The sequence below is a fragment of the Anas platyrhynchos genome, chromosome 2 (assembly GCF_047663525.1).
Source record: "Anas platyrhynchos isolate ZD024472 breed Pekin duck chromosome 2, IASCAAS_PekinDuck_T2T, whole genome shotgun sequence".
Taxonomy (NCBI): domain Eukaryota; kingdom Metazoa; phylum Chordata; class Aves; order Anseriformes; family Anatidae; genus Anas; species Anas platyrhynchos.
In genome coordinates this window covers 159,535,037-159,545,698 of record NC_092588.1, presented here as the reverse complement: position 1 = coordinate 159,545,698, position 10,662 = coordinate 159,535,037, and the positions used below count along the sequence as shown (strand labels likewise).

Below are 10,662 nucleotides of genomic sequence, written 5' to 3'. Positions count from 1 at the left end.
ATGTCCCACACAGAACACATAATTGAAGGCTGCAACAAAATGGTGCCCCAGATCCCCCTGGGAACAGAGTAGGAGAGGTTACATGAAGATGGAAATCTGTGCATTTACACAGATGTAACCAGGGATCCTGGGGAGCCAAGCAGAGAGTAGTGCACCCCCAGTCAGAGGGTAAGTGCCAGCAGACACAGCAGTCCTCAGAGGAGGACTACCCTGGGTGATTGCTGGAGGTCTGGCACTGCAGATACCACAGAGTGAGCTTAGACATGACTTCAGCTCCAACGTTTCTCTGCTTCTAAGTGCTTAAGGTGGCGATACTGATGCTGACATTCTTTCAAAGCAGGGCTGTGCTTTCCTCGATGTTTGGTGGGTTACGTGCCCAGTGACTGCCTCTTCTGGCAGTGCTGGTGACTGGTCTGAAGGCTCTTCTTCTGACCAGTAGACAAAAGCACAGTGAAAGTGCCGAGTGGGGTTGTAAATACTCCACTTTAACATGGGGACTCCCCGCAGGAGCTGGGCCATGCTCCCCACGACGCACACCGAAGCAGGGCAGAGCTGTGGAGCTCTCACAGCAGTCCAGGAGCTTGTGCTGGTCTCACTGACTCTGCAGATCGCGCACAGAAGGGCCCCTCGGCAGCCAGTCCGTAGGTGCAGCTGCATCACACTCCGCGAGCTGGCAGGAGAGGCAGACCCCGGCGGCTTTGTACAGTTACAGGGCAGCGCGGGCAGACCCCAGCCACGGCTGGCCTCGGGAAGTCCGTGCGCTCGCTGCCTCCTGCCCGGCTCTACCCCGACGGAGCCGGGTACCGGGAGCCCTCCTCCGGTCCCCGGCTGGAGCGCGGCCGAGCTCGCAGAGCGCGTCCTCGGGCCGCCCTCCGGCCCCGCGGCGCCCTCGCCCGCGGCTGCTCGCCCCGCGGAGCCCCGCTCCGAGCCCGCCGCGGAGGTTCGGGGGCCGGCAGCGGGCGGCCGAGCCCCGCCGCGCCCGGGGCGGAGACGGGCGCTGCCCCCAGCGCTGCGCGGCGGGAGCCCGGCGGGTGCCTGGCGAGGGCTTGGTCCTTCGGGGCTCCCCATCCCGCCCGCCCGCAACCAGCGGCCGGGAGCCGTCGGGAGCGCCGGCCTGGGCCGACTTCGGGGGACGGCAGAGCCGGAGCGCAGCAGGGCTGGCTCGCCCCGTCCGCTGTCCCGGGCCCGGGGGCGGCCCGAGGAACGCTGTGCCGCGCAGCGCAGCCCCGTCCCGTCCCCCACAAAAGCGCCCTTGTGCTGGCCCCGTAATTGCTAATCATCAATCACCATTAATAACAGCTGATGAGGCGGGAGGGGGAGGCGCCTTCCCAGGGGCCGGCTGCGCCGGGGGGAGCGGGGAGCCCTGCCCCGGCGGAGCGGGCGCTGAAGGAGGAACTCGACCGTGATGTGCGGAAGATGGATGAGAGCAGAGGGCGACACCCCCGCCCGCCTCCCCTCCCCACCCCTCCCCTCCGCGGCCCGGCCCGGCCCCCCCGCGGCGGGGCGGGCGGGCGGGCGGCTCCGAGCGCGCCTCCACTCCGCCGCGCCGAGCCAGCGAGCGGGCGGGCGGGCGGCAGCTCTCGCCGGGCGCCGGAGCCCACGGGAGGCGGCGGGCGCGGGCCGGGGCCGGGGCCGCGGCGGGGCCCGGCGGCGGCGGCGGCGGCGGCGCGGCGAGTTGGCGGCGGCCCGAGCTCGCCGGAAAGTTGGTGCCGGCTGAGCCGGCGGCGCCCGCTCGCCATGCAGAGACCCAGCGGCCAGGGGACCGCCTTCTCCATCGACTCGCTCATCGGGACGCCGCCGCCGCGCTCCGGGCACCTGCTCTACACCGGCTACCCCATGTTCATGCCGTACCGGCCGCTGGTGCTGCCGCAGGCGCTGTCCCACGCGCCCCTGCAGTCGGGGCTGCCGCCGCTGGCGCCGCTGGCCTCCTTCGCCGGCCGCCTCACCAACACCTTCTGCGCCAGCCTGGGCCAGGCCGTGCCCTCCATGGTGGCGCTCACCACGGCCCTGCCCAGCTTCTCCGAGCCCCCCGACGGCTTCTACCCGCCGCAGGAGCTGCCCCCGCCGCGCGCCAACCCCGACGCCGGCTGCCGGCGGGGCGCCGAGGGCCTGGAGGCGGAGGAGCTGCCCCCGGGGCGCGACAAGGGGCCCCCCGAGCCGCCGCTGCACTTCCCGGACCCCTTCCCCGGCCTGGCAGGTAAGAGCGGCGCGGGCCGGCCCCGGCCGGGGGTTGCCAGTCGCCTGCTGCGATCGCCGTCCGGTCTCGCCCGGGAGTCCCGCAGCCCCGAGGGGCCCCCGCAGGGGGCAGCGCCGCCCGCCCGGCCCCTCTTCGGGCTCTGCCCGCTTCTCCAGCGATGGCTGCGGGCGGGCGGTACTGCCGGCCTCCGAGCTCCCCCGGGGTAGGGTCCCCGGAGCCGGGTGCGCTGGGACCGGGGTGCTGCGGACGGGACGGCCGTGGCGGCGGGCGGGAGGGACCTGCCCCCGGTCCGTCCCGTCGGGCCGAGCCGGGAGGACCGCGTCCGTTCCGCTCCGGGCCGCCTCTGCCGCTCTGCAGCGAGCGCAACTTTGGCGGCTCGGAGACAAACTCCCCCCGCCGCGTCCGGCCACGGGGAGGGCGAGAGCCGCCGCTCGGGGCCCCGGCGCAGGGCGGCCCCGGCGGGACGGGGCGGAGCGGAGCGGGCTCCCGGAGCCGATCCCGGCCCGGCGGCGCGGAGCTCTCCGAGGTGCTGGCACCCGGCCCGGGGCGAGCGAGGCGGAGGGGCCGCCGGGCGGCCGCGGCGGGTCCCGGTCCCGCTGAGTGTCAGCCGCGCAGTGCCCCCGGAACGGAGCCGCGTCCCGGGCGGACCGCGGGGCAAGGATCTCCGGGCACGGCCGGGACCGTGTGCGGGCGAGCCCGCAAGCCCACCCCGGGCCGGGTCCCGCCGCGGCATCCCGGCGCCCCCAGCCCCTCCCGAGCCCGCGGTGAGGGGCAGCTCTCGTGGCCCGGCGGCGGCGCCGCCCGGAGCCCCTCTGCCCTTCCTGCCTGCCGGCCGCCCCGTGCCGCTGTGCCCGCAGCCTCGGCGCCGGCTTTGCCCGACGGCGCGGGCAGGCGGCGGCTTCGCTCCTGCGATCGCGCTCGGTGCCGGCCGCGGGCTGCTCCCGCTGCCGTGGCGTAGCCGCGGGGCTCTCTCCTTTGTGAGCCGTGCCGCTCCCGAAGGTGCGGGTGCCAGCCTCGGTGACTTGTTGCTCCGTATTTCTCAGCCAGCTCCAGCTCTTGCTCTCTTCCACCTCCACTCCTCCAGCGCAGGGATTGAGGCTTCTCCTCTGCGGGGAGACTGAGACAAACCAGCCCCTGGCACGGCCTGTCGGTCCTGAGAGCTGCCTCCCCTGGTCAGCCCCGAGATCCACCTTTGTCTCATAGGCTTCCCGGCATGGATGCGTGCTGAGCAGTCTTTGATGCTTTTTGCAGTGCTCGGCTACTTGTTCTTCATCCTCCCTTTGGCCTCTCCTGGGTAAGCCCGTGTCTTGCCCTGCCTTCTTCTTTGGTCAGAATACCCCATTCGGGTACCCCTGGAACCCAGTTTAGGACAACTGGAGCATTTTGCCTCCCTGCTGCCTTTATTTTACAGAGGCTTTGGTGATGCTTCGGTGCTCCCAGGCCTCTGTGCTGAGTTGCAAACCAAGTGCAGACTCACATTTGTTTGGAAAGCCTCCTCAGGGGGCAGAACTGCCCAGGCCACCCGCTGTCTGTATGACCACAGCCTCTTGGTCTATAGGGAAATGAACTGTACTGTGCTTGATCTCCCTCCATGGCTCCTCTGTACATAAGCCCAACGTGTTCTCTCCTCCTGAGGGACTCAGATGAGCTGTTCTGAAAATTGGACATTTCTGAAATTGAGAAATTGTATCTCTAAGGCTCACCCTGTTGTGACTGCTTCGTGTGATGGAAGGAAATATGTCTTGTTGCTGCTGTTTGCTCACTGCTGCATATTGGCTGTCTCTCAGCACTGTGCTTGCTCTGGAGCCACGAAAGATGCTTGTCCTTCTGCCCATGTGGAGCTGTGTGGGCTCCTCTGCCCAGGCCCAAGAAGATGTGTCGGATCAAATGTGTCTGTCTTTACCTAATGTTTCTCCTGACTGTACCCATCCCTTGCAGATGGACAATAGGGCTTATTTTATCAACCAGCTCAGATGGAAACCAGGATGGTAGCTGTGGTTTTTTTTCACTGTTGAGAAAGTCAGAGAAAGATGATTCATATCAGGAGATTCCTAAAACCACCTATAGTGCAGTTTGCTCTAGCATCCTGTCCATGACCCTGATGAAGAGCAGCTGTCCAGAGAAAAGTAAGAGAGCACAAGCCCATGCAATACTTTCCAAAAATGACACTTCCCCAGCATCCAGCCACCTGCACTTCAGTGGCTTCCCAAGCTAGCTTTTATTTCTCTATATTGAGTAACCTCTGACCAATTCTTCTTCTTTGACCTTACCTAGTCTCCCTTGGAGTACACCAGAAAGGAGAGACAAACTTGGCATCAACCACTTCCCTGAGGCAAGGTGTTCCACAGATCTCTCATCTGTAGAAGAACCATGTGAAGTAGCTCCTTTTGTCTGTCTTGCTGACATCAGTTATACCCTCTTCAGGGTATAATTCTGTCCCTAGACTCCATTGGCACCTCCATCACACACGTGCCTGCAGAGACAAAGTCAGTTGCTTGCCAGATCAGTCAAATGAGTCAATGCTCTATTTTAGGACCTCTCTCTGCATCTACTGTGTTTCAAACTTGCTACCAGTTCTTGTCACACTTGTTGGGAGGGGAGTGGCATGTAGGGGAAACTGGTAGTAAGAAGCAGAAAAGCCTGGAGGCTGCTGTGTAACTACAGCTACACCAAGGAGTGTGACCCCCAGGCAGTCAATGGTATTCAATGCCCTCAGTCCTCCACACCTCCTCTGAGAGCACATTTGTTCCTGAGTTGCAGAGGTCTCCACCAACATCTGAAGTCTCCTCAGTTGATGTAGTAAATCCATGTTCAGTTAGGATCGGAAGCTTTAAGTTGTTTCCTATGAGCATGACAAAGAGCTCTTGAGTGTTTATCAACACAGTGCTCATCTGGCTGTCACAACACCCATTCTTGATCTGGGTCCCCCTGATCCTGCTTGAATAATGTTGCTACCTGTAATACTCACCGGTCTCTCATCACTGTGCTTATCAAGTCCATAATAAGATCAATGAACAGCTGGGACTTTGTGAAGAGCAAAGAGATGGATCAATCTTATTCTTGGTCTACTGCGTTCTTGTCGATTTTTCAAAGGCACAATACTTTGCTTCGTGACAGCTTCTCAACCTGCTCAAAGGCCTTTGAAAATCTCCGTGTACCTCCCCACCTAATGGGTGGGTTCTGCTGCCTCCACTACCTCCCTGATGAGGACATGCCAGGTGATTAGCAGACCAACATAACAATTTTCTTTGTAAAAAACCCAGTTTAGACTCTGTCATGTGGTTCTGAGTTCCTTACTGCCAACTCAATCTTCTGTAAGATACAGACTAGTCAGAGACTTTAAAATCTGGGGCCTGGCTAAGACAAGTGTATCCAGAGATAGTACGTGTTTTACAAGGTGACACATTACAGTTGGTAGCTCAGAGTTTCTCCAGTCCCTTGGTCCAGTCGGGACCTACAAGAGCAAACTCCCAGATCAGTACTGTCTGATAGGGTGGCTGCTGATCCCATCCTCCATCAGCAGGGAAGAGCAGAGTCAGGGCAGGACTTATGGGTACTCTTGGTGAAGACAATGATGTCCTCAGAAGAGCTTTCTTACCTTGTCAGTCCTTGTGCTCCGGTGGGTAGAAGGGGTACACAGAAATGAAAGCTCTCATTTTCTTGAGCAGAGTTAATGCTTGCAGGAGGCCATGCACCGACAGCCAAAGTGCTTCATGCCACCTGCTGCTGCTCCTCAGTCCCCCAAGCACAAATTTTCTAGGTCTTTACTACACTCCTGTGCATATGGAAGATTTCTCCCTACCCCTAGGCCCTCGTGAAGAAAGGTCTGTCTATTCTTCTGCAGCAAAATAGAGATGCAGGTGTTTCTTCTGTGTAATACAGGAGGAACAGAGACAAAATTCTAGATCTCCAAAGTCACTCACCTGCTCTCTGGAAGCCACAGACTTGCTGCAGGACTGACAGGGGATGTAGGCACTCCCCAACATCCAGGCTCACAAGAAGGTCTCCTGGGCTCAGGCAGTTTCTTACAGCTGCTGCTGGTGTGCTCACAACCCTGCACCTTCAGGCATCTGAGGGCTGTCCTCCCTTCCCCACTGAGAATGAAGTGAGCTTTCTGGAGCTCCAGTGGCCCAGAGTGCATGTGCCATTCCCTGGAGACTGCTTAGAAGTTTGGAGGGCTGCTGCTGCTCCTGTGTGTAGGATTATATTGACTGGTGGTGCTTCAGGACTAGCTCAGCAGCAGTTCCTGCCTTTGGATTCAGCTTGGAGTTTGCTGATCTCTTCTAGTCTCGGTGTGATGGCAAAACTTTTTCATCTCCTTGTGGGTGACCATGGATCCTCTCCCTTCATCACCCCTAGCTATGGGCAGGACCATCTTCTCTCTGTCTCCTGTGAGGTCTTTGCTGGAGCCTTTCTATCAGGGAAGTGACTGGCTTCCAAGCTTCTTTCTTCCCCATTGTACCCACCAATGTTCTTCTTTGCTCCATGGCTGTTTAACCATTCAGGAGGCACCGGCTGGGATCACAAGAAAGCAGCAAGAAGGTGGATTCCACACCCCCCCCCCCCCCCCATATTCTACCAGTATTCTTGCAGGCAACATAGCACAGGTGTCTCCTGTGGTTCAAATTCTTCCTCCTGTGTGGGTGGCCCGGAATGCGGTCCTGTCTGTAGGGTGATGCTGGCAGCCTCTAACCTCCTCCCTGCACAGAATGGCAGGGGAAGCTAAACCTTGATCATCAGCTGCCTAAGCATGCTGCTCCCTGGCTGCACACCTCTGCTGTAGTGCAGGGCCAGGAGCGGGGAGATGGCAGCAGGATGCTCCGTGTGCTGTGGAGCCCTGCAGAAAGGTTTGCTGCCTGGAACCGGCTCAGGCTGCTGTCCCCAGGAAGGTTTGGCTCCTCTGGGCCGGCCCTGCTCTGGATGAACCCGAATAGATGCAGTGGGATGGGGCAGAGGGAGGGCTGAGCTCAGGGATCAAGCACCGATTTTGTCAGGATGCAGAGGTCTGGACAAGCCGTGGGAGGACTGCTGTGTGCTCTGCTGGGATGAGGCACGGGTGCTGCTCCAGCCGGGTTGCGGGTGGCGGCAGGTGCCGGGGGTGCCTCGCTCCCCGCGATGCCTGCGCATGCAGCGGGTCTGGGCTGCGGGCAGCGCGGGGCTGAGCCTGCGGGGCTCCGGGGCAGCGGCACCCCGCGGCAACGCCGGCTGCTGGGGACGCCGCGTCCGCGGGGGGCGGCGCGGGGCCCGCGGGATGCGGCTGCCGGGGGTGGGGGGTGGGGGCGGAGGGGGCCGGGAGCCCCCGCGCCGGGGCCGCGGCTCCGGGGAGCGCGGGGGCGGGCGCTGACGCTGTGTGCCCCGCAGACGGGAAGGCGTACAGCTCGGACGAGGAGAAGCTGGAGGTGAAGTCGGCGGCCACGCCGTGCAGCGAGCGGGAGGAGGAGAGCTCGGCGGGCGACAGCGAGGAGGAGCCCTTCCTGGACGGCTCGGCCGCCGCCGCGCTGGGCACCAAGGGCAAGGGCAAGGGCGGCCCCGCGGCCGAGCAGACCCCGCCGGGCTCCGGGGCCGGCAAGAGCCGCCGGCGGCGCACGGCCTTCACGAGCGAGCAGCTGCTGGAGCTGGAGAAGGAATTTCACTGCAAGAAGTACCTGAGCCTGACGGAGCGCTCCCAGATCGCGCACGCCCTGAAGCTCAGCGAGGTGCAGGTGAAGATCTGGTTCCAGAACCGCCGCGCCAAGTGGAAACGCATCAAGGCGGGCAACGTCAGCAACCGCTCGGGAGAGCCCGTCCGCAACCCCAAGATCGTGGTGCCCATCCCCGTGCACGTCAACCGCTTCGCCGTGCGCAGCCAGCACCAGCAGATCGAGCAGGGCGCCCGGCCCTGAGCGCCGTCGGGGCTCTCGGACCCTGGGGCGGGAGGGCCGCCGGCAGCGGGGAGGGGGGGGAGGCCGGGGCAGCCCGCATTCCTCTGTACATGTCCCTTATTTATTCCGTGTAAACTCTGTACATACGGCAGCCAGTCCGTCCGTCCGAGCCGCGGGGAGCGCGGGCCCCTCGCGTGTCCTGGCCCTGCCTCCGGCCGCGCCGGGCCGGGGCCGCGCTGTGCAGGAGCGCCCGCCCGTGTATAGCTGTGATTTCAATAAATTATTTTCTATGGAGCCACGCCAGGGGCTGCCGCGGGCCGGGGAGGGCGTGCGGCCGGGGCCGGGGCCCGTGGGCACGGCGGGGAGCGGCGGTGGAGTCGCGGGCGCCGTCGGGCCTCGTCCGACGCCGGTGCAGCCCCTGCCCCTGCCTGCTGTCCCCAGGACTGCCCCGAAGCCCTGCACCAGCTCCTGTGCACGTTTCTGCTGCCGGCACCTGCAAGGCCCCGTGGCGCAGTGCCCTCCTGCTCTTTGGAGCCACGCTGCTGCTGGAGACGTGCCCTGGAGCCTCTCCTCCTCCCTCAGCCCCGAGGAGCCCCTCCCTCCCCCCCCCCCCCCTCCAGCTGATTGCAGCGTGGGGAATAAATGGGGAAATCCTCCTGCAGCTCCGGTGCCTTATTGTCACTGAGCCCCGGGGCACTGCTGGGTGCCCCACAGCTGCGGGGAGGGGAAGGTGAAGGTCTTGCCTTTCCTTGAAAACCTCAGGCTGTCTCACCACTCCCAGCTGCTGCTTCTCCTGATGTGCAGCAGTGAGCACAGGGCCAGGGTGGATGAGACAGTGCTGGCACTGGCACCGTGTCTTCTGCTCCAACCTGCAGCAGGCGCTGGGTTTCGCTGTGCTGATGCAGGAGAGGAGTTTCAGTCTCCCTGAGCTCTTGTATCTAGGCTAGCTCCAGCAGTCCTGTTCATGAGAGCCGCTGCATGAGATGCTGCTTCTGAAGTCAGAAGGTGTCTCACATCTGAACCCAGCCCCAATGCCTGATGAAGAGCCAGTTTTGTGCAGGGTCCAGCTGCACACTGTCAGTAGAGCAGGCAGCCCTGTGGGTCCGCTGCCAGCGGGGTGTGCAGCCATCAAGGCCTTTGTTGCTGGTTTGGAGAACATCAGCCAGGGAGCTCGTGTGGTAGCAACACCCATTGCAATCCCACCAGCGGCTCCTGGACAGGGAGAAGGCTCTCTCCAAGTGTGTAGGATGTTGCTGCTGGGATGCCAGGCAGGATTTCTCTGAGTTTTGACATGGAGTTTGAGTTACTTGGGGTCCAGCTGGTCATTGGCACCCCTCCCTTGGAGACACAGCTTTTAAGAGTGGGAGGCACCCCTGACAACCAGAAGCTGACTTCACAGAATTACAGAATCACAGAGTTAGAGAATGGCTGACGTTGGAGACACCACTAGGTCCACCTGGTCCAACCCTTGCTCTAGCAGGGCCACCCAGAGCATGGTACCCAGCACCATGTCCAGGTGTCTTTGGGACATCTCTAAGGAGGAAGGCTCCCCAGCTTCTGTGAGAAACCTGTGCCAGTGCTCTGTGATGTGCACAGCACAGACGTGCCTCCTGATGTTCAGATGCACCCTCCTAGGTGCCTGCCCTGATGCCACAGCAAGGGCTGGCACATCTCCACGCTGCCTGGGGCAGGCCCCTTCCCCAGCCTTTTCCTTTTCAGCAGCGATATTCTCTTAATTGGTAGCACGGCTCCACGCTCAGCCTGCACAGCTGAGTTCTCCTGGACCTGCAGAGAACCAGTGAGTGGCTCTGCCTGTCCTGAGGCTCCTGGCTCTGGCCAGCCTGTGTGGGGGCAGCCCACACAGAGCAACTGCTGCAACAAAGCTGTGCTCCTGGATGTCCCAGGTGGGCGCCTGTTTCCAGGGAGATGTCTGGGGCAGGTCCTGAGATGGTTCTGCAGGATCCTTTCATGACGTGGATTCTCAGCACCTGCTGGGGCAGCAGAGCACAGCTGGCTTCTTGCAGCCATGGCTGGACAAATTCTGCCTCGGTCCCTGTGCCACTGAGCTGCAGGGAAGCAGTGTGCCCAGGGTGGGCTCGTCCTGCTCGGGTAGCAGCATCTGTTGGCCTTCGCTCTGGATCGGGGAGGTGGATGTCCTCGGGGAGCTGCTCCCAGCTGCGCTGCCCCTGAGCACCACGGCTCTGGTATTCCTTGCTTCTCCCTTCTTGGGAGAACATTAACTTACCTACCCTACACATCTACCAAATGGGACAAAACGCCATTTCCAGCAATTGCATCAGCTCCTGCACATGAGCTGATACAGGTACATCTGGGCCAGACTGGAGAAGGGGAGAGAATGAAGAATAAAAGAATTATGCAGCAATAAGCAGTGCTCTGTTACTGTAAATGGGTCCACATGAGGGGTCTGTGCCACAGCAGCCTAGCATGGCACAGCAGTACAATATTAAATACGGGGCTCTGAAAATTTCCCACAGCTCCAGGGTTGGGGACAGTGTCACCGAAAGGACTTTAAGCTCATTTTAGGGTCCAAGAACTCCCTTTTCTCACTTTGTATTTCTAGCTGATGCTGTGGTTTGGTACGTC

General features: G+C 61.9%; 1 protein-coding gene across 1 annotated transcript; it reads left to right on the top strand.

Annotated features, from left to right (window-relative positions):
- Window positions 1-1,559: 1,559 nt before the first annotated feature.
- On the top strand, window positions 1,560-10,407 carry GBX1 (gastrulation brain homeobox 1). The gene is made up of 2 exons (XM_027452929.3): window positions 1,560-2,197; window positions 7,559-10,407. Exons 1-2 carry the CDS (start codon window positions 1,738-1,740, stop codon window positions 8,077-8,079), a joined length of 981 nt encoding a protein of 326 aa, XP_027308730.2. The 5' UTR covers window positions 1,560-1,737; the 3' UTR covers window positions 8,080-10,407.
- Window positions 10,408-10,662: the final 255 nt, after the last annotated feature.